This window comes from Drosophila yakuba, chromosome X (assembly GCF_016746365.2).
Source record: "Drosophila yakuba strain Tai18E2 chromosome X, Prin_Dyak_Tai18E2_2.1, whole genome shotgun sequence".
Lineage (NCBI taxonomy): Eukaryota > Metazoa > Arthropoda > Insecta > Diptera > Drosophilidae > Drosophila > Drosophila yakuba.
The window spans coordinates 1,355,594-1,378,291 of NC_052526.2; the positions used below are offsets into that span (position 1 = coordinate 1,355,594).

The following is a 22,698-nucleotide window of genomic DNA, read 5'->3' on the forward strand; positions in this document are numbered from 1 at the left end:
CGTCTGCGCTGCTTTTTTGGTGTTTTGGGGAGCAGAAGAAGGATGCTGGGGCTGCAGGACGCATCGAGGCGGAACAGGACTACTGGGTCTTGCCTCGACCTCATCTGTTGGACCATTAGACTGCTCCGCCGTTCGACTGCTCCACCGTTCGACTGCTCGAGAGGTGGACGAAAACCACGTGTTGATTTGTTTTGATTGTGCGCACTCTGTGCGATTCCGCTCCTGCTACTGCTACTGCTCCTGCGACTGCGACTCCTGACTCTGATTCAGACTCAGTTTCCGATTCAAACTCTGTTGCCGTGGCTAAGGCTGCCCAGGCTGCCTTAGCTTTCTCTGGCTTTGGCGTCTTACGCACAACGTCGCCACTTGCCAGCTGAATGCTGGGCGGCATGCTCCCTGCGCAGCCAGGCGGCAGCAAAGGAGCGCCAGGACTTGGAGCCTAGTACATCCTAGTACCTCGCCCTTGCGTCGACAGGCCACCGTGGTGCGCAAGGCATAATAATTGGGCACATAATAGCACTGTATGCAGATTTTATTCGATTTCCAAGCCAACGAATTGTCGTATACATTCCAGCCTAGGCTGACTTTGCATCCTGCCAAGAACAAGAACGAGTAACCACTGTGACCACGACGCTCATCGCGTGCGGTGTGCTCCAAGCGCTGGCAGATTTCCTTCGGCTTTCGGACTTGGGCTCGTCCGTCTGGGCTTGGTTTCGGCCTCTCGGTTTCGGCTTGGATTTCATCCTGCTTCCGCTCGACAGAAACCAAAGCGGCGGGTAAACGCTTTGCGGCATCCCTGTTTCCACCGCTGCCGCCGTCCCTGCCGCTTCCAGGCGCCTTTGTCGCCTTTTGTGGTCTGCGTCTGTGGATGTGGATGTGGATGTAGATGTGGCGGTGCTTGTGGCTCTGCCTAACTTGCCAAATTAATAAATTGGCTGTAAAAACGCACAGCCAGAAGAAGATAGCGTCGTGTACTCCTTGATTAGATTTGAATGAGTGGGGCGTGGAAGCGCTCTCTATGATAGATGATTGGGTGTTCCTGCTCCTTCTCCTGCTTCTGTTCCTGCTGCTGTTCCCAAATAAGTTCGGCTTCTGTTGCTGTCTTCGATCACCTGGCTGGGATGTTGGGGGCCTTTGATGGATGCGAGTGCTATTCGCTCTCATTGAAAACTCGATTAATAAGGCTAGCTGATGATTTCGGGTGGCTAGCAGTTGGGGAGGTGGGCGTGGCGCTTTGAGCTACTTCTGCCACTGCCACTGCCTCCGCCCTTGGCGTTCACTTCTTATAATTTCGTTTGCATTATGTTCCCTTTTCGAACATAGTGAGCATCTGTGTGTGTGTGTGTATTTAGTAAAATTTTGTTTGCCAGACGCTGATTTCATTGGGCCGATGTTGCCTGCGAGGCATCTCTGTGAAGTCGAGAATCTGAAGTCTGAAGGGTTTTCCCCGTCCCGCCCCTCCCGCTACCCACCACTATATCAAAGCGAACACACGCACAACAAAGCCGAGAGGGAGGGAGAGAGCCGAAGTGTGTCAGAGCGAGAGTTGGCCCATCAAAGTTTGGCAAGGCTCGAAGCATTTAAAAAGACATTTCGGCCATGCTCCCCGAACTCCCTCTACTCCCTAGACCATGTCCCTGATGAACACATACAGAAATCTGAATTTCGGCGAATCGGAACATGGGAAACCACGTTTAAAGTAATTTTCCGCAACATTGGAGGCCGCTCCACTCGCCTGCAGGACACGGAAAAGCCCGCACAGGACGTGGGTCAATTAGGCGAATCCTGTAACTGCGATCTCCCAGCCATCGCCACCACACAATCTCCCCCTGAATACAAACAGGGCTAGGGGGAGGGCAAACTGAAATCAGGAACAGCAACAGGATTGGGAGCCAGCGGGATGACCGACTGCATCCGGGGCTGGTTCGCCTAGCACGCGACCCAATTCCGCAATTAGATTTCGCCCCGCCCCGCCCCGCCCCACTCCCCTCAATCAGGCAAACGAAACAAATTCGGGACTTAATGACATTTCATTTTCCCAGTCAAGCCTGGAATTAGATTGCTATTGTGTGCAAATTCATAGCCAGGTGCGTTCCTTCCTCGCGAGCATTTTCCATTGCCCTGCCTGATTTTGCACGTGGTTTCATTTTTGATTGGCTTTTAAACTCCGGCAAGCCTTTTTCAAATCTAGTTAGATTTCAAAATAAAGTTCAGTCTATGCCAAAGCGGTAGGTATCCTTCAGGAAATGTTCCGTAGCTTGAAAATTTGCACATCAAGCAGCTTAATGCTTACACACTGATTCCCTATTACTCGCAAACAGGTTCCGAAGGGATTATCCACCCCCACCACCACCCGCACCCGCACCCGCATCATCTGTCTGGAGTGTTCTCTTTGCCACAAATTAAAAGCGGCACCGCGCCAACGATTACTTCACACGTCATTCGATTTGACATTCGATTTGATGGCATCTGTCGCTGACAACAATCAGCAGCAACAAAAACCAGTGTGCCGCTGGAGCACCATCGTCGTCATCATCATCGTCGTCATCATCAGCAACGCCATCACCACCATCAGCATCAACATCAACATCTTCTCGAGCGACACACATCTGAATGGGCGCGTGGGCGTATACGCGATATCACCACTTCGTATTGAATAGGCCCAGCTATTAATTGGTTCATCACAGCGCCCCGTCGCGGTAAGTGGAGCATAAAATGTGCAGATCGAACGGCAATCACTACTAGTAATAGCGACGACGGAAATCAGATTGAAGAGCTGAGCTGCGCCAAGTGAAGTGGGCTGGCGAGGAGGACGCGGGCGGATGGAGGGCGGAATAGTGACAACATCATTTACGTGTAGTTTACACTTCTTCACCACTGCCTCCGTTTTCCCTTGACTCCCTACGCTCCCTCGGGGGCAGTGCTCAGTGCTCCGGTTAAATCCGCATGCACTTGCCACAAACATGACAGACTTCAATCCCCCCACCCCTTCCCGCAAACACCCGCCACCCTTGTGCTTTGTATTCAAATTAAGTACGTGCCGGAGGCAAGTGCACAAATAGCGAAAATAGTTGGCTGCCATCAGCATTTCTGTGCGCTTAATCAGCCACGACGCTCTGGGCCGGTAGGGTTCACTTCTCAGGTGGGTGTGCATGGGGTGAAAGGAGGCACGGATGGCTCCTGGTGGTGACACGTTCCTCAGTGGCCATGCAACTTGTGACTTGCCCATGACAGCTACATTGACGGCTCTGCACAAAGCAGGAGGGGCTCAAAGATAGCAGCAAGAAAAAGAGCAGTCCGATGTGCTTGTCAGCTTCTGTTTGGACAGGCAGCCTAGCAGGAAGGTCTCACCTGAGTCCTAGAAAGGCAAAAGAGATGGGTATGGGGGAGCGCGGCGGCCGGGGGAATTGACTAACTGGCCTCAAAAGCACGCACACGCCAGCAGACATTCCCATCGGCTCCTCCCTGTGAAATTCTTCCTTGGCTCCCTAATGCCTCGCTTTCCTTTGTGCTGCTCTGATTTTGCAGCCTCTGACCAAGGGTGAAATTACTCAAGCCTGCTTCTAATGTCCCCCAGCAGCTGTGGAGGTTATCCCAACGTCGTTACCGTCGTTATCCCAATCGAATGGGGAGCTTCCTCGCCCAAGCTCATTATATTTGATTCGATTTCGTTGACAACAGACATCCTTCCGCTCCGAGCAGCTTCCTGTCAACTCTGCGACTCCGTCTTAGCTTTCGCCTCTTTGCACCTACGTGTGCCGCAACCAAGCTGCGTCATCTACCACGCCCACACGCACCCAATTAGGTCCAAGTCAAAACAAGATTTGCGGCGATTCGGTTAGTTGTTGTTTATGCCAAGTACGCCATGACATCAGCTCGAAAACCAGCACCAAGTTGCTACACTTCAGTCCGCCTGCGTGGCTGGAACGGCCTTGACTTTGGCCTTCTCCAGCTTCTGTGACTTCACTGCGATTAGATAGGCATCAGTGGAGGATCGGGTGTACGAGTGAAGAGAAACCCACCTGTGATCAGGATATCTTCGTCGTCCTCGCCCACGCCAGCGCCGACGCCCACGTTCTCTGTCCGCTGAAGCACCTGTTTGCGCAGCTTACGAAGGTAGGCCGCTTTGTACTCCTCGCTGGGCTTTCCACCTGCTCCGTAGCTCACCTCCAGCACTGTCAGTGGAATCACGGTGGAGGAGACAGGCACCAGGTCTTACGAAAAGGGCAGAATAATAGTCGGGGACACAGTAAGCAACTCATCTTATCGGAGAACTCACCTGCCTCGTACTTCTCTTCGGGATTCAGTTTGTACAGCATCGGAGAGGTGGAGACGCTGGCACAGACCAGCAGCAGAACCAGCAAGCGCGGCAGAAGATCGGTCATAGTGGTGATGATGGTCCAAAAGCCACGCACAAACTGGTCGACTAAGCAAAAGTTTGAATTTAAATTTGGGAAACTCACCATGGGCGGCAACTGAAAGTATCGCACGTCCGCAACGATACATCGATAGTCAATACACAGTTTATTTTACCGCGCACACACACCGACCTAGCGAGTGCACCCACCCCCGTTCGATATTACGACACCAAACGGCAGAAAGTGTGCGATAGGCGCAGGGAAATGAGGTCTCCGCTATCGAGGTACTGCAGGCCCGATGAGCTCAGACATCGGCAGACGCATGCTATCGATAACGGTCTTGTTTATTAATGAATTAATTAATTAGTCGAAGTTAACTAAAAAAAAGACGATAAGCTGCGCAATCTGCACATTCAGCGTGCCCAAGTGGAGTCCCCCAGCAAAAAGAGGCAACGCACGAGTGCAAGAGCAAGTCGCAGTCGAAGGCCAGCCAACAAGGCGCAGCAACGCAACAAAGACGCAAGCGAAGAAGAAAAGCATGAGCTGAGGCTATCGTCGCCAGCAAGCAACGGGATTCGGACAATAAGAGCAGGACAGGAGTTGGGCAGGAGCAGGGCAGGATCAGGAGCAGGAGCACCAAAGGAGCACCAACCAGCGGAGCACCCGAACCGCAGCAGCGGCACCACCACCACCACTATGAGCACGGTGTTCATAAACTCGCGAAAGAGCCCCAACGTGCTGAAAAAACAGGGCACCGACCAGTGGGTCAAGCTGAACGTGGGCGGCACCTACTTCCTCACCACCAAGACGACGCTCTCCCGTGACCCAAATTCGTTCCTCTCCCGTCTGATTCAGGAGGACTGCGACTTGATATCGGATCGGGTGAGTGTTCCCAACCCCATGTGCGCACATTGCACGTCCCCAGTGTATTCAGTAGCCACACTTCTTAAGTCCATCCGAGATAGCCGAAAAGTGCGCACATGACCCAAAGCAGGTCATGCAGCTTCGGGGGTACCGGGGACTTGGCCCAGGGGTCGGGGGCCGGGCACCAAGAGCCACAAACAAGCAGCCAAGCAACAAGCTCGCCCAGAGAGCGCGAGAGAGCGTCCTACATTAACTGCAGCTGCAGCCGAGTGTGCTAGTTTGCAGTGTTGCCCCCAGAAGGTCACCCAAACCCCTCGAAGCGGGCCAGACCAAATAATCATCATGACAATAATTATAACATGCACACGGCCAATCGGCAAACAAACATTTCGGTGGCTCCCCAAGCAGTGCGAAATTCCAGTGGCAGAGGCAATAAGGCACATTCGCTCTGACTAATCAGTTTTTGTATAAATAAACAGTGCCCTGACCCCTCTCACCAACGTCGATGCTCGTTTCAAGTAGCTTTGCCAACCGCGTGCCCATCACAGAACGTGCAGTACTAATCTCTGATTCGCTTGCAGGACGAGACAGGAGCCTACCTGATCGACAGAGACCCGAAATACTTTGCACCCGTGCTCAACTATCTGCGCCACGGCAAGCTGGTGATCGATGGCGTCTCCGAGGAAGGCGTCTTGGAGGAGGCTGAGTTCTACAACGTGACACAGCTGATAGCGCTGCTGAAGGAGTGCATCCTGCACAGGGATCAGGTGAGGCAACCTCCCTCCGCAGCCCTACCAATCCCCACTAACCCGTGCCAATTTTTCCAGCGACCGCAAGCGGACAAGAAGCGCGTTTATCGCGTGCTGCAGTGCCGCGAGCAGGAACTAACCCAGGTGAGTCCTTGATTGAATGGAGCGCGCCACAAATCTAATCTGATCATCAATTCTTACTTTGCAGATGATCTCAACGCTGTCGGACGGCTGGAGGTTCGAGCAGCTCATCAGCACATCAGCTCAACAGTACACGAACTACGGGCCCTTCGAAAACAATGAGTTCCTGTGCGTGGTCTCCAAAGAGTGTGGCACGACGGCCGGGCGGGAGCTGGAGCTCAACGACCGGGCCAAGGTCCTGCAGCAGAAGGGATCGCGAATGTAAGCCAATCGCAGGGCGGCGACCACACGCCCTCTCGCTCTTTTTCGCTGTTTCCCTGCTGGCGCCCGTTTTGGGTGTTTGGGTGTGCTGTCTTATGTGACCAATGACCAAACCATAATGGAATATTGGTGCCGAGTATTTGACAGCATATCGAAGGCCGACAAGCATATACACATGACACATGTACTCTATGTTAAAGCGGAATTAACAATTAGTGGACTTGCTCCGCTGCGCTACGTTAGCAACGCACAATATATTAAATGTAGACCATATTTGTACATAGGAGTTTCGTATGCTCTAGGACTGTAGTACATTGCCTCGCCTGTCTATGACTTACGCTCTTTTTATCTCTGTTTAATTACAGTCTTGGAATTTAATCGCGCTATATATTCACATACAACCCCTGAAAATTGAAATACCGAACTCCCCTTCATCGACAAACTCAGCAAACTCATTCCCAATCAGTAACACAATCAGCCACACCGACCCAACACAAATTGGATGCAGTCAAGGAAGCCCGAGCCACAGCCACAGCCACATCACCCACCACAAACCACACCACACGACACGCGATCAGATCAGACTCAGCCACAGGCACAGGCACAGTCACAGATCACCCACCAAGATCAGCCCGAATCACCAAAGCAGAGCCCGCAGGGAGACTACGCTTCATTTGCATTCGAGACAAAGTTAACAGGTACCACTGCGATTCGATTCTCGCCCTTGCGGCCGTTTTGCGCACTGTACGAAGTGTGTGCGGGCGTGCATGTGTTCAACTTGTAGTAAACCAGATAGACCCTGTACGACTGTACGAGAAACAAGTAACAAGTTACAAGAAACAAGAAACCAGCCCTGCTTCGTTGCGTACTGCCCCATAGCCAGGCTGCTGAATTAGACGCAGCTTCGAGCTTCAGCTTCGCTTCAGGAGGCACGCGCGAACCAGTCAGTCCGTCAGTCAGTCTGCCAGTCAGTCAGTCCGTCAGTTAGCCAGACATTTAGCAGAGGATCCTTCCGAGCCGCTGGACTGCTGGACTACTCGGCTGCTGGGCTGCTGGGACACTCAATAAGCTAGGTATATACACATTTAGCGGGAGTTTGTAGGGTTAGTCTTAGTAGTTTTTATCGTGCTTACAATAACGACCCTGACGACGCAGCGGACCCTTCGCTGGAGCAGTCGCGATTCCCTTGGTTAAGCACCTAACTAACTTACAGTACCACATAGGTTCGAGCTGCATTTACGTGTCCGATATGATACCGATACCGAAACCAAACTAGGCCCTCTGCACCCCGAATCCGAGTTTCCCCGGAATTTGTAGAGCCGCAGAATTCTGCTCCGTAGTTCTGCTCCGGAGCGTGCGTGTGGTCCGTTTTGTGTAGGCCCGGTTTTACTACCTTGAGCTTTATTTTGGAAAACGAGCAAGGCGAAGATCAGCTTTAGGAAATCAATTGAATCACGACTGAATTTATGTGAACTTGCACTCAAATATAAAATACATACATGCGAATAGTGAGGAAGGATATACATGTGTGGAAAAGAAAGTTTAGCGAAAAACGAAAATGAAAATGAGAATGAGAAAGAAAACCTATCCGGCGACGTTTTGTACAGACAGGCATGATATCTATAATATGTTAAGTACTACATGAATGTATATAATTTTAAATAGTTACTAATTTATACACGAAAAAGCAAACAAGCGAAAATTGAAAATGATCCAAAACGTCGCCACCTACTCGTACCCATTTTGTATCCATTTTGACTTATTTTACGAGCACGGCTGGTGCAGATTATATAGAGTATGACTTATGCTTACGACGATTATTTCGACGGAGAACCTTTACACTAGCAAGTAGTAGAACCGCAGCGCCCGATTACGCCGGACGCGGATTACGCAGTGTCCGGCACTTAGCAATACAGAGAAAGGCCACTGCAAGTTAATACACAAGTTACACACGGCAACAAGTACAGATAACCTAACATCCTAACCTAACTCTAACAATAATACGATAGCCTAACCCCTACTGTAACTCCATACTCCACAAGGATGTACTCACACCCACTTTACACGGCCTGTACCCCGTACCTTGTACCCTTTACCCTGTACCCTGAATCCTGAATCCTGCAGACGCGGATGGTCAGTCCCGCCCAGAACCCGGCTGCCGCTGCCGCTGGAGCTGGTGCTGGAACTGGATCGGATCCTGGATGCTCCCTCACATAATATGAATATATATGAATAAACTTGGAACCCTTTTCTAAAAAACATCCCCGAACGGCTTCGTCCTGTGAATGCGCTTTGGGCTTTAAAGCCCCACGCAAAAGCTTGAGTGCTGGCACTGGTTAAGGATTTTCCAGCAGCAGTTGGGGGGCAATCAGCAGTTCAGTGGTCGCCGGCTCCGGATTCCTGTTGGTGGTAAGCCGAACTCCTCGGGCTATCAAGGACGCACAACCCAAAGCCCAGCAATGTAAGCTTGGCAGGAAAGCAGCTTGGAAAACGCAGAGCAATGTTCCAAACTTCAGCAAGGACACCGAAAAGCGCTCTTTACTTGTAATGACTCGAATATCTCGTTTTTTCTGTAATTGTGTACTTTTGTTGATGATGTCCACGTCCATGTCCTGCGGGCAACTATGTAGATCATTCCTACTGGCATCCTGTTTGCCGCCACGACCCCGCAGGAGGTGCAGAGTCCCAAGTCTTGGCCACTTTCAAGCTAATAAAAGTAATTCAAGAGACCAGCTGATTGTCTAATATACTGCTGCTTAGAGATGGTGGCGTGCACATTTCTTTTCAGCACGACCAAATAAATACCTGCGAACTGGCTGGAGCGCCGTGCCTTTCGTGCCTAATTCGTGACACGTACAAAAAAACAACGTGTTTGCTCATCTCTAGTTTGCGGATATCCCAAAAGTAACGGCTCTGCTCGATCAACATGGCTTCCTATTGGGTGATAGGTGTAGGGGAAGGGGCGGAGGGGAAATGACAACAGCTGATTTTTGTTTTTTTTTAATTTTTTTTAGAGATACTTTCTGCTGGTTCTGTTCGCCTGGTGTCCAAAATCGGCAAACATGCAATTTTGGGAACAGCCGTGGCCATTTTTCTCGACCAAATCGGCTTAAATTTCGAGCTGAGGTACCAGGCTAACAGAAATCGCAGCAGGTCGCTAAAATATTCAGCAGCCCCCTAGGGTATGCAACACGAAATATGTAAGCAAGTGTGAGGCGCCATCTACCAGACGATCCGTGAACCATGAACTGCTCGATCAACATGGTTTCCTATTGGGTGATAGGTGTTGGGGAAGGGGCGGAGGGGAAATGACAACAGCTGATTTTTGTTTTTTTAAATTTTTTTTGGAGATACTTTCTGCTGATTCTGTTCGCCTGTTGTCCAAAATCGACAAACATGCAATTTTGGGAACAGCCGTGGCCATTTTTCTCGACCAAATCGGCTTAAATTTCGAGCTGAGGTACCAGGCGAACAGAAATGGCAGCAGGTCGCTAAAATATTCAGCAGCCCCCTAGGGTATGCAACACGAAATATTTAAGCAAGTGAGAAGCGCCATCTACTGGACGATTTGTGAACCATTCCACGATCGAATGCTCAAAAGTATGCAACAGATTATTTTGTAATTAAATTTGAAGCGCCATCTACTTGACGTTTCGTGAACTATTTGATTATCGGATGCCCAAAAGTATACACCACTTTTTATTGAGAACATGCATAATTTATTGTGGTCTTTTAGGCTCTGCCTGATCGCATATCAAACATTTGTATCCTCAAGAGCTGCCAGAAATCAAATAGGAAAATTTTAAGCGTTTATCACTAATTTCGAAAATCCAGTTAAAGGTAAAAATCACATGCTTCTATGCATTGGTAAACGTGGACTTCTTGCTGAGCTCTGAGCCAAGTTTTGGCGGTATTGATTAGATGTTGCGACATTGCGAATTTACGCAAAGTACGAGCAGATGCTTAAGTGCGTGAGCTCATGGGATATTCATAGGCGAGCTCCCATGGGCTGGAAACAAAGAGCGGGTGTGGCGATGCAGCTGCCATTCTTCGCCCAACTAACCTCCAGATGCCAATTGCCTTATTGAGACTTCGCAGGCAGCGTTAGAGAAACAGGAATCCCACGATGGTGACACGCGATTTTCGCTTTTATAGATTCCGCTGGAGCGGACCGTGCTCGCATATCGATACGGACGCATTAAAATTTAACGGTCCCGTCCCATTCTCCCAATCTGCCGTGCACTAAAGCGGCCGGAACACGTGCGCATTTATGCTTATTCTAAACAAAGGAATAAAAACTTTGTCGCCGCGCACATGAGACCGCCACAGTGGGTGGCAGCGGGCAGGGAGGTGTAGCAGCAAACTGTATCCGCGAACTTGGTATTTGCCAGTCCAGTCGTTGAAGGACATTAGTGCGTTTCTGGCTTCCATTTCAAGTTCATTTCGCCTGGCTTGTCCCTAGTCGCCCACTGGAAACAATCGCCGTACACAAGCCATCTGAAAGAAAAACAAATACAGAGACGTTTTGAAACAAGGAAAAGCATATAGGGCACCAGACGTAGTAACTACAACATGGATACAAATGCAAATTATCAGATTCTCCGTATTTTCTGTCAGTGCTCTATTTTCGTTCAAAGTTTTGGTATCGCGGAGGCCTCGTAAAGCGATTCTCGCAAGAAACGCAACGAGCCTAAGCGAAATTTCATTCGCTTTATGGGCAATGGGAGCTGGGCTTTCACTTTCCTTTCCTCGAGTTTCCTCGGGGCCGCTTGTCTTGAGGCTGCTTTCCATTTCCAGCACCCGTCCCCCATCGACTTCCCTTATGCCATCATTTTCTCCACAACATGGAAATCGACAATGGCAGTGGATGAGGCAGTGGCAGTGGTATTGGCATCGCCATCTTTGCATCTTCTTCCCAGTGCAGCATACCCATCCCGACCATGCCAGGATGCCAGGCTGCCAGGATGCCAGCATCCATCGTGCCAACCCCTTGTGGGGCAGACGTGTCGCCTCGCATACGTCCTTCAACCCATTCGGCACGGCACCCCAGACGGCCGCCACTCAGTTCACTTTTGAATAGTGCAGGAAAGTGCACACAGTCAGCACAGCAGACTTAAGCCGCCCCAGAGCGCGTGTAGACAGTCCTGGCGGGAGCCACCACCGTTTCACTTTCGTTGCAGCTTCTGAACCCTTGTGCCCCCTGCCCCAGCACCCTGTTGCTCATCCCCCAGCTGCATCGCAGTTTCCCCTTTTTTACACCTGACGGGGGCGGCCAGTGAGTGGGCGTGGATGTGGGTGTGGGGCGCTGCCGCTTCTGGGGGTGCAACTAAAGCTGCGGCCAGCAGTGAATTCTACATTAACGTGACAGGAGGCGAGCGTCTCAGCTGCAGAGGTTGCATAGGCTGCAGAGGCAGCAGGCGGCTCAGTCGGCACTCTAATGCAACCCCTCCACCGATTCAGCTGGGGGTGGAATCTGCGCCAAAGGGTTAGAATGCGTCTCGTCTCGCCTCGCTTTCGTTTTGTCTCGTGGCTGTCTAGTGCATCTAACTGTGCAATGCTCCCCCGGCGGGGGGAATGGTAGGGGGTAGGCCTTTGTGAGGCTCAAGTGCATGTCGTCATCGTCGTGTTAAGTGCTCCCAAACAAAGCGACAGTGGGCTCTGTGTGTGCGTGTGTGTGTGTGCTGATGCTGCAGCGGGCGCGGGGGGATTCGGATTCGGTCTGGGAGTTGCCGTGGGAGTGGGAGAGGAAGGAATGGGAGAAGGAGAAGGTGTGGGGCATGCACGACGCGTGATTTCTGTGCAATTTAACCCCATTTTGCAGCCGGAAAAGTTGCAACGCCTAAGCATCCCCTTGCAGCGATAACGCACACACTTGCACACACTCGTCCTCTTACCCCGCATACCCCCTCGCTTATCCTAACAGTAGCGTGATGAGTGTGTGTGGAAGTTTCACTTTCGTAGGAACAACGAAGCGGTTGACGCCTCACCAAGGAGCCGGCAAATTGGGCAGCCGGATTAGGAGGCCCCTTCACATGTCTGACACTTATTTGCGATCCCACTTGAGCGGCCATAAAGCCATGCTTCCACAGTCGGAGGATGGGATTCGCCATTGGCATTCACCCGAGAATCGCAGTGAATCCCAATGAATCGCAGTGGAGTAGTAAAATCCAGACATTCGTACATAGTATTGTATATAAAGCAGCAGTCACAGACTTTTATCTTTCGGGGTTTGAAACCCTATGTTTCTCTCATTAGAGGCTTAGAAATAGTTGCTAAAATATTTTTATGACAAATGACAATGTTGCTTAAGGTCACAAATTGCCGTTGCTAATAGTTATGCCCATATATCCGCGCTCTAAAAGATTCTACTAATTTTGTAAGTCATTAAAGGGTGTTTTCGTTTCAGTGACTTATTCATGACTTATCCACTCCCAAGCCCAGGATACTGCACATACTGCAGATTCATATACAGATTCACATTAACATTCACATTCAGCTATTCAGATTCATGCAGACAGACGACTAAAACTAGGCAGAAGCTTCGGCAGGGCAGAAAAGAAAGCGAGCAAAAGAAAAGTCATATCCCTAAGTAATTTTCACAGACCGCCTGGGATTGGGGTGGATGATGAGAATGATGAAAGTGGTATGTGGCATGTCTGCACAACAGGCTAATGAATGTCGCAGTACACAAACAGGTCCTGGTGCAGCAACTTAGGGCGACTCCAGCGGTATGGGGTCAAACTGCACGGCTGAATTACTTGTCGATCCATAAAAAGCGGGAGGGCCAAACGAAACGGAACGAAACGAAACGAAAAGTTTGAGACGCTATTGAAGCAGCCTCCAGGATGACGGGTGGGTGGTGGTGGTGCTGGAGCGAGGAGCGACTGCGAGGGAAACTTGTCTCAGATTGCGGGTGTGCGAGTATGAAAAGTGAAATGAAGTGAGCCAGGAGTGAGCCAGGAGTGAGCCAGGAGTGAGCCAGGAGTGGGAAGGCGTCTTTTGTTTCGTCCTTCGGCTTTGTCCTCTGCTTTTTTCTTCCTTTTCTCGCCGTGTTTGTCCTGGCTCCTGTTCCCGTTTGTTCCTGCACTTGTACATGTGTCGCTCTTGGGCACTGCTGTGGGTGTGGGTGTGTGTTGGGTGTGGGTGCTTTGCTCAACTGCACTTGAACTACACAAATTGCAAAGACAGGAGGCCTAGGCGCGACCGATAGCAATGTGATAATCGGGACTGGGGGACTCGGGGGGATCTCAGCTGGGGGTGTGTGTGTGGGTGTGCGAGTGTGCGAGGTCTTTAAGGGATGCAAGCGACTGCAGTTAGGGGTTCTTTGCCCCCGGCCCCTTTAGTCTTGTCTGCTGCTTAGACACACACCCGCAGAGACAGAGCTCTATTTGCATATTCATATTCGCATACATACGTTTACGTACGTGCGTGTGTGTACACGATATTTGCGTTGTGTAATGAGGGGACCGCCCCTCCTCCTCCACCGCCTCCTCCCCCACCACTAACCCCTCGTCAGTCAACCCTTTGGACGGAAACGCGTCTGAGTAAGTGGGGACGCTCTTTGTGCGAGCGTTTCGTCCCTTTTTTTCGGGGAGTTTTCATTAGAAACTTTTTTTCGCCAACATCATTCAGTCAAAACAAAAAGGGTTCGCACCCTCAGCCCCCTAGCTGCGCTATCTACCCCCACCAACGCCTATGTACAGGCATACCTAATAGTATGTACACCGTACAGTGCCCCCAGCCCCACCACTACTCACCCCCTCCCCTTCCCCCAGACCCGCCGCGCTGCACACACAACGAGAGATAAACGCGAATGGCGATTTAGATATTTTAGACATGCGTGTGCACACCACCCAGCGTCTGTAGCTGACATGTTGGGCTGACCAGCGGCCTGACCCTTTCCCTTTCCCTTTCCCTATCCCTTCCCCAGACACCCTCCCCCGGCCCCTCGCCCACAGCCAGCATCCGTTGACCACGCCGCCTTGCCGCACAGCCCGCGTAACCCACGACAACTAAGCACGCTTAATTAGAAAGTGGCTGCGGTCGAGTAAGGGGAGGGGGAGGAGAAGGTGGGGAGTACGTGGGTCTTGGCGCTTCGCGTCCCTTCATTTTTCACAGACCTTGAAACGCAACCCCCACTGCCCCGCGCTTATTACGCCACTTTTTTGGGTCCCTTTTTCTGGTTTCGAGTTTTGAGTTTTGGGCTGGAAATTTCTGCTCATTACATGACTTGGCTCGCTAACGCAGATCGCGGGGGGTGCTGAAGGGGGTCGGGCGGTGGACGGTGGGCGGTGGGAGGAGGGAGAAGGGAGAAGGGGCGGTGGTTGATGGGCCTGCACATATGAATATTCGCATACTGAATTAATCACTTGGGCTTTGGGTTCGCTTTTGTTTAGCTTTTTTCGTGCTTTTTGCCAACTCTTTCCTAGTGCATCCCCCGCCTGGCGAAACCCCCCTCTCAGCCACTCCACTGCTCGTGGCCAGCAGCAAACATTTACGCGGGGCCAACCACTCTAGGCGTATTTGGCGACCCATCTCCCCCTCATTACCATGCGGCAGATCGATAAAAAGTTGGTCCACTCCACTCTACTTCACTCCACTCCACTCCACTCCACTCTACTCCTCACCACTCTACTCCACGCCAGCGGAGCTGACGTGGACGCTGCGCCGACTGCAGTGCCTCATCCACGTCCACATCCACATCCTCGTGCCCATCCGCCGATCCAGTCTCAGCCGGCGTCGACGCCACCACAATCGTCGACATGTGGGAAATGCGCACATTAAATAAAAAACTGTCCAAAAAAAAGGATCAGAATTAAAGGGTTACCACCTGGAACCCACCTCCTCCACCCCGAGTGCTTTTTGGCATTGTATTTGGCGATTTCGAATCCGCGCCACCCAACCAACAAAAACCACCGCACCATCGCACCACCAGCCTCGCAGCAGCTCGTTTTAGATAAGGTGACGGCGGTTGTTTGGCATTTTAATGCAAAAGTTTTTATAGCGCTGAACACGATTTCAGCGATTGGACTGCGTGGTGGCTCTGTCCAAGGGTCGGTGGGCGTCGCCAGCAATCCTGCATAGAAATGCGGCAACTGTACTTGGCTGGCTGGCGGAAACTATGCCCAATCCACCGCCAAACGGTTTTTAATCACCGAGCATCAGGAAGCTCGGGGCCCAGCGCCCCGGAGTGAAGCCACAAAAAGATGAAAGGCAGCAGCGACAGCGACTAAAATCAAAGACGCCATCTGTGCATCAAAGTCGGGTTTTAATCTCCATCTCCAGCTGCAGCATGCAGCATGCAGCATGCAACATTCAACATGCAGCGGAGGCTCAACTGCGGAGCGGACATCAGCGTGCCGCCTCTGTCCGAATTTGGTGTGCTGAATGCAGGATCCAGAGGGGGAGGACTTGGTGAGCTTGGTGGAGCTGGTGGGGATCTGGGTGGCATCACATCGCTTTGAGCTTGTCGCCTGTCAGCAGTCGCCTGGCACACAAGCGTGCAACTGCGGCGTTGCATGCGCAGCCACAAAGCATCTAACATGATTTTAATTATTGCACAACAGCCTCAAAGTGCCGCTCCCCTCCATTCCTTCCAATCCTTCCATTGTGGAATGGGGCCTGCAAATCTCGGTCCCAAAACGGAATCCGCCGCGGGCTCAGCACAGAAGCCATCTCTGTGGACTGTGCCCCGTTTAATCCTGGTTTAGTCTCGCCTCTTAAATCGCTTAGGTGCACTCTTATCATTTGAAGCCTTCCTAAGTTAAACCTGAGCTCGAGTGGCACCGTCATAGCTGGCCTGCATCCCTGCTCATCCGCGATCCATAATCACAGATTGTGCCACATCCCAATCCCAATCCCAATCCCCGCTGCGCATTAAAGACATCGATAAACTGGCGCTGCTGCTGTTGTTGATGTTGTTCACCGGCTCCTCAGCCTCTTCGCAGGCGGTGGGGCCAGTTGGCCTGCACTGAGTGGGTCGAAAGGGTTGGGGCTGGGCGGTGGGCCATGTTTGGTGGGTGGTTGGTGGTGCTGGTTGATGGGGGTGAGGTGCGCGGGTGTCGCACGTAATGCGGGCTTTCGTTTTATTTTTGAACATTTTTCGGCCGCCAAAATGTAAACAAAAACTGCGCTGCAAAAAAAAAAGGGAGGCGCACACACACTGCCACACATGGCAGTACATACGAGGTGTGCTACGTGTGTGTGTGTGTGTTTGTGGGTATATAGGCGGCAGGTGAGGGGAGCGGGCAGCGCCTGTCGAAAAATAAATCGAAAAGGCAACACGTCATTGGTGGCCTGCTCGTCCTGGTCGTGGACTCCATCCTCGTCCTGGTCGCTGGTCGATAGGCGTAGGCATAGCTTCATTGCTGTTGCTGCTGCAGCCGCTGCAGTTGTAGTTGCAGTTGCAGTTGCCGTTGCAGTTGCCGTTGCCGTTGCCCAAAGTGCGTGGCAAATGAGCACAAAAAGGACACGCCTGCTGCTCCGCAGATTCCTCCGAGTGGCGATGGGCGGTGAGAGGTGGAAAGTGGTAGATGCGTCCCGAGAGGATCCTGTGTCCAGTGCCACCTCGCCCCCCGTAAGTCGGACTTACTTTTTGCAGTGGGCGGGTGCGTTACCATTTCCTTTTTATTCCGCCTTACTTTCTGGGCATCTGCATCTACATGTGTGATGTTTTTGTTACTCCTCCTTTTTTGTGTGCTGGAGAATTTCGCTCTATTTTTTTGCTCGCTTCTTTTGTTTTCTGATTATATTTCCTGCACAATTTTAATGGATTTTTTTGCGTGTGCGAGTGTGAGTGGGTGTCAGTGTGTTGGATGTTTTATCCCATGTGCTGTTGCTGCTGTTGTTGCTGCTGTTGTTGTTGCTGTTGTGGATGTTGCCCGGCGATGCTGCTCATCGTGATGAGCATTTTTTTGTGTTCAAGCAGATAATTACATTTAAATAAAATAAAAATTGCATGTGGCCCCACCCCAGGAATGCCCCAGCTCTGCACCGCAGTCGTCCGGCTTTGCTCACGGCTCCATGCCCTCCACATTCCCCCCACCCTCATCCCGCTTCCGCTGGCCCCACCGACGGCGAGGGGCTCAGGTTCAGAGGGGCCTGCTTTTTGTTGGCATGTTGTTTTATAATTCATTTCTCTGCGTTGTTTGACTTGCGAGCACCCCTCTGCCGCCTGGCGAGGTGCTCCCCCCCCCCCCCTCTCCACCTACTCGACCCTCCTCCTACTGTCCGCTCCGGTTAGGCTCGGTCCTGTCCTGGGCCATGTCCATGTCCATGTCCGGAGTGCCGGTCCCTGACCGGTGCTCTGGCCACCGGCCACTCTCTATTCGGCCGACCAATGTTGTCACTGGGCCGCAAATTGCGCCGCATGCTCCATGCCCCATGCTCCTCATGCCGCATGCAGCACGAGGAGCAGAAGGTGGAGGAGGAGGAGGTCCTGGTGCTTGGCGCTTGGAGTGGCCCAATATACAAGTCATTCGCCTCGACCTGGCCAGCGCTTTGTTTGCTCACCAACTGCAGTCAAGTCGTTTGTGTTAATGCTAATTGCTGCCACCCCGCGTCCACCTGCCGCGCGGCTAGAAAGGTGGCCTCTGATCACTTGGGGCAGGGAGCGCATTCTGCGGCTGACTTGGGGGTCATTTCGGATTCTAAGAGTGTCGAAGCTGCCAGCGCGGATGATGGCTGGCCTCCCCAGCCTCCTTGGACATCCAAGGACACACCACGACACACCGCGACACAGCAGCTTCAGGCAGGAAGCCGCAGAAAATTGAATTGTTGCCAAATTTAAAGGTGGAAAAAGTGACGACGCACCAGTTGCACGATGCAATTGCCCCCGCTGATGGGGGAAATTGGGGCAGGGAGTTGGGGGTGGCGCCTGTTGGCAGGCGGAAAGGAAATAAGAAGGCACTGCATGGAGACTCCTCCGTGGGTGGACCGAGTGTGTGGAGACAGGTGGAGGAGGAGGAGGAGGCGATGGTGGTGGCCTCCTGGCAACAGACACTTTTTGTTTTGTTCGCTGCCTTTCGACACTTCAAGGCCAACGGCCGTCGTCCGGCCGAAGTTGAGCTACTTGTGGGAGGAGAGTTCATTTGCGGTTTCGTCTCGTTTCGTTTTGTTTTGTTCGAAGGAACCTGGTCCATCTCCTTCTTCTTTCCGTGGAAAGTCGGACCCAGTTCCTGGAGAATGCCTTGTTTTCGGGCCAATCGATACGGCGGAACTTGAAGATTAAGGCCGAACAATTTCAGAACTGTTTGCGGACTGCTTGGTGTATTTTTGGATTCCTCTGAAATCGACTCTTCGCTCTTCGGCGGGATCTTCGGATCTAGTTTCTTTGTTGCGGAACAGCAGCCGTAATGTATCCTGTCATCAGGCTCTTATCCTTCCGCTCCGTCCTGCGCCTCAAGTGCCCATTATTCCCCAGCTGGGCCACCTGAATTGGGTCTTTGGTAGGCTCCACCAGCCTTCGGCCTCCTGGTTTCTGGCTTCTGGTTTTTGGCTTCTGGTTTCTGCTTTCTGCCGTGCGGCGCTCTGCAACAGCCATTTCCCCTTCTGGAGGCGCCTTTGTTTACTCGCAATTAAATTAAAGTCCTTTGTTAGCCCAACCGGGTGTTTGGCATTATAAGTAATTACACACTTCTGGGACAGTTCTCGGGAATCACAAAGACCTGTTCTTAGTGCCGGAAAGCCGAGTGGGACGCAACTGTACTCTAGCCCGGCGAATCATTCTGCCCGGAAGCAACCACTTTGCGTTCGGGAATCCACCAACCAACCATCAGTACCCATCGTCGTCGTCTCTTCCTTTCCAAGTCAAGAACCTTTCAAATATATCAGCGCTACTCTGGAAACAGTTTCAACTCAAGATCACCATCGAAAAACTAAAAAACCAATTGAAAGCGAAGATAACTAAGCCAGTTTGATCCCAAACAAGATTTGACGAAGTGGCTCTGCTGCATAGCTGATTAGTGCGGCGCATCCTTGGAAAGTGGCCTCTCCATCTCCGGCGGAGTGGAGTGCTGTGGTTCTGTGGGGGCAGCTAAATTAATTAAAAATGCTGCAGCACTTTCCCAGTGCTCCTCGCACTGCTTGAGCGGCTCAAAGGATCCGGGGATCCTGTGTGCCAGTGGCGGTGGCTGTGCCCGTGTGGGAAATGAGCAAGTTGCGCAAGGGGAACTAAGCTTGTTAGCAACTTGGCAGCGCCAGCGAAACGCACTGCCGCCTGGCCACGCCCCTTTTGCGCGGAGGAGCTTGAGCTAGGCGTGAAGGCGGAAAGGCGGAAAGGGGGAGGGGCACGGGAAAAGTTGGCAAGTCGGCGGCATATGCATGTATTATTGTGAATATTATTATGCATATTTTATTTGGGGTTTTGGGTTTAAGTCACCGCCTTTTCTCCTCTCCTCTTCTCTTCTCTTTTCTTCTTTTTTCTTTTCGATTCTTTTAATTTCCATTGCCTTTGCATTTTGTGGCGCCTTATTTTGTTGCCATCTTATTTTTTGCACTTGCTGCGCTGCCTGCGATAGTTATACATATATGCTCTCGCCTGTTGTTGTGTTTTCGGGCTGCTGCGTCTTCTTTCAATTTTTGCCTCCCCACCATGCCACACCGTGCCACTCCCACTGCCATTTCTACTTTGCTGCCTCCATTCCCGGCCAGAGTTTTCAGCGCTCATATGTGCTTGTAAAGTTTTTACTTCGTTAGCATAATGAGAAACCGCGTGTTCATATCCCAACATCCCAGCATCCCAACATCCCAGCATCTCAGCCCTCTTTGCGAGCAGCCATTTTCTTGGCCTGGCCAAGTTGATTGTGCGCCTTCCTCCGCACGAGGAGGAGTATTTTGCACGATGCCTCCGACTGAGGAGCACAGCAAATTCTATTTAAATTGTGTACAACATTATTAGAAAGTTTTTCCCAGCGACTTGCGGAGCGGAGCACCCAAAAAATAAGCATAGGGATCCGGTCGAGGAGCAGGAGGAGGAGCAGGAGCAGGAGCTGGAGGTGGAGGTGGAGCAGGGGGAGGAGCAGAAACCTCGTGGAAGAGTTGCAAGGAGCGCGGCTGAAAAGCGAGCATAGAGGAAAAAGTCGAGAACCGAAATTTTTAATTTGCCCCAAGGCAACGGAGAACACACACACATCCACGCATTTGCCAAGTGTCCTGGCAACACCAGCACACCCACACCCACACCCACACCAACACCAACACCACTGCCCCCCTCTGCAGCCTATTGCTTACCCCATTGAGGACTTAGTCCAACGGAGCGGAGCCGCAGAATTGTTTTACTCGCTTTGTGTACTGGGTGTACTCGATTTTTATTCACTCCCCGTTGTGCACAAAGGAGCTAACTGAGACAAGTCCTGGCCAATTCACCAGGAAGCTGAGCTGAGCTGAGCGGAGTGGAGCATCCATCAGGAAACATCCATCATTCTTCATCTCCGGCGATTGCTGGCGCTGACTTTAATGAGTCGCATTTTCTGTCTCATAATTTCGGGACACACCAACTATGCATATGACATTTGTGAGTGAGTGTTGGGGTTGTGGGGGGTGTTTGAAGGGGGACGGGGGTGGGTGCAAGATGGCGAAGAGTTAAAACCGCAAATGTAGCTGCGGCATTAGTAAGATGGTGTGTGTGTGTGCCTTCCTGTGGGTTAGCGCATACACAAAAAGAATTCTTAACAAACTTTTCATATGCTTGTTGTTTACCACCCCCGCCCCGCCCATTCCACCCACCCCCCTGGTCCTTGGGGCTTCGGGTTTGGGGTTTGGGGTGTGGGGCTGCTCCGTCAGCTGCGTAGGCAACACTCCGACCCCGGCAAAAAGTTAAGCAGATAGAATGAAAGGAACGCGGAGCAGAGGGACTGGGTACTGGGTGCCAAGGACTGAGGACTGGGGCACTTCTTAAGCATATTTCATTACATGTGCCACGGGTTCGCCTTTCGCCTTTCGCCTTTCGCGGAGCTGCGTCTCAGATGTCAGGCAAGATCGTCAGCCACGTTGCCCAACAGCAGCCACGTTCCTCTGACAAAGCATCCATCCCAGCCAGGACACTTCACCCCCTACCCCTACCCCTCCCCCTCCCCCTTTCCCCACCACCCTGCTCTGGGGAAAAATTAACCACACGCTCGCAGTCAGCTAATTTAACCCTGAAAATCCTTGGCACACACGCACATGCCGAGTTCCCAAGCAGCAGCACCTCTCCCCAACCCTCAACCTTCAAGCATAAACCCCCGAGCTCCACACTCCCCGCAGCTTTTGTCTTGTCCCGGGAATTAAGCCCAACTGCTCCTCCGCCTCCCCGAGTGGCCCACTTCCTGCTCATGATTATTTTGAAATTAATTTAAATGCCTGGCGCTCCACAAGCGACTCTGAAATGTTACCGAAATGTGTCTAAAACTCGCGAGGAAGGCTCCCTCGCAAAGGATCATCTGATCGCATGGATTCTTGGGCTTCCAAGGCTCCTAAGTCCTCGCAGGATGCCCCACTATTGGCCCTGGCATTGGACTAGCTGTCGGCAGCCAGTAGTTTCTAAGCTCGCCCACACATATGCAAATCCAGCCCCATCGACCGACGGCCTATCACGGAAACTAAGCACACCCAGACATGTGCGTCGATTTGGGCCAACCACAGCCACAGAACCACCGAATCCCCGAACCACCGAACCACAAAACCTGGCCCAAAGCAACATAGTTCAGTTGAGGAGCGGCGCGGGGGCGGGGCGGCGCTTTGACATGCACTATTCGGCAACAACGACACGCATTTAGGTCAGGCCGGGAGGGGTGGCCGGGAGGGGTGCGGGGTGATGGTTGCGGGGTGCGGACAGATACCGAGCTCTAGTGCGACTAAGCATGTGCAAGGCTGCCATTGGCTGGCGGCCAAAGCTGGCGGGTTGGCGGGGGGCTTGGGGCGCACAGGCCAATCACACTATCGCAAAATAATTTAAACAAATCTAGGACAGCGCGCCCCGCCGCCCCTCCGCCCGTCCGCCCCCCCTGCTGCCCATGAAGTGCCTGCGGTCGGTGCTGCGTCTACGAGCCGACGCAGAAACAAGCGCAAAACACCAGCGAGGGACGGCGGCGGGTGGGCGGTGAGGCGGGCGCGGGGGGTGGCTGGGGGGCGTAACGAGGCGAGCCGAACGGGAGCCGAGTGCAGCCGAGGCTCGCAGGATGGCAGGATGCCAGGATGTGGCTGGCGTGTGGCAATGCCGACGGAAAAGCACGACCACGCACACACACAGACACACATGGTGAGCACAACTATGCGAATAGAGCGTGTGGGGGCGAGCGAGACGGCAGGCGAGCTAGGAGTCACCGCAGTGCGAGTGCGAGTGTGAG

At 52.2% G+C, this 22,698-nt stretch overlaps 3 protein-coding genes across 3 annotated transcripts in view; 1 reads left to right on the forward strand and 2 right to left on the reverse strand.

The window, feature by feature from the left end:
* Nucleotides 1-3,833: 3,833 nt before the first annotated feature.
* On the reverse strand, nucleotides 3,834-4,593 carry LOC120321193. Its single transcript, XM_039373182.1, has 3 exons — nucleotides 4,280-4,593; nucleotides 4,023-4,214; nucleotides 3,834-3,966 (listed from the first exon to the last, which is right to left on the reverse strand). The coding sequence occupies exons 1-3, from the start codon at nucleotides 4,464-4,466 to the stop codon at nucleotides 3,905-3,907; spliced, it is 441 nt and encodes a 146-aa protein (XP_039229116.1). The 5' UTR covers nucleotides 4,467-4,593; the 3' UTR covers nucleotides 3,834-3,904.
* A 92-nt stretch (nucleotides 4,594-4,685) lies between these two features.
* LOC120321172 (BTB/POZ domain-containing protein KCTD5) lies at nucleotides 4,686-8,634 on the forward strand. Its single transcript, XM_039373004.2, has 5 exons — nucleotides 4,686-5,240; nucleotides 5,804-5,989; nucleotides 6,050-6,115; nucleotides 6,180-6,373; nucleotides 6,739-8,634. The coding sequence occupies exons 1-5, from the start codon at nucleotides 5,055-5,057 to the stop codon at nucleotides 6,749-6,751; spliced, it is 645 nt and encodes a 214-aa protein (XP_039228938.1). The 5' UTR covers nucleotides 4,686-5,054; the 3' UTR covers nucleotides 6,752-8,634.
* A 1,435-nt stretch (nucleotides 8,635-10,069) lies between these two features.
* The window catches only part of LOC6523932 (mucin-2), a 134,397-nt gene continuing 121,768 nt past the window's right edge, over nucleotides 10,070-22,698 (reverse strand). The window contains exon 9 of the mRNA XM_039371223.1: nucleotides 10,070-10,870. Within this exon, the coding sequence (XP_039227157.1) occupies nucleotides 10,812-10,870 (59 nt within the window). The 3' untranslated portion in view covers nucleotides 10,070-10,811. The remainder of the gene's footprint in view (nucleotides 10,871-22,698) is intronic.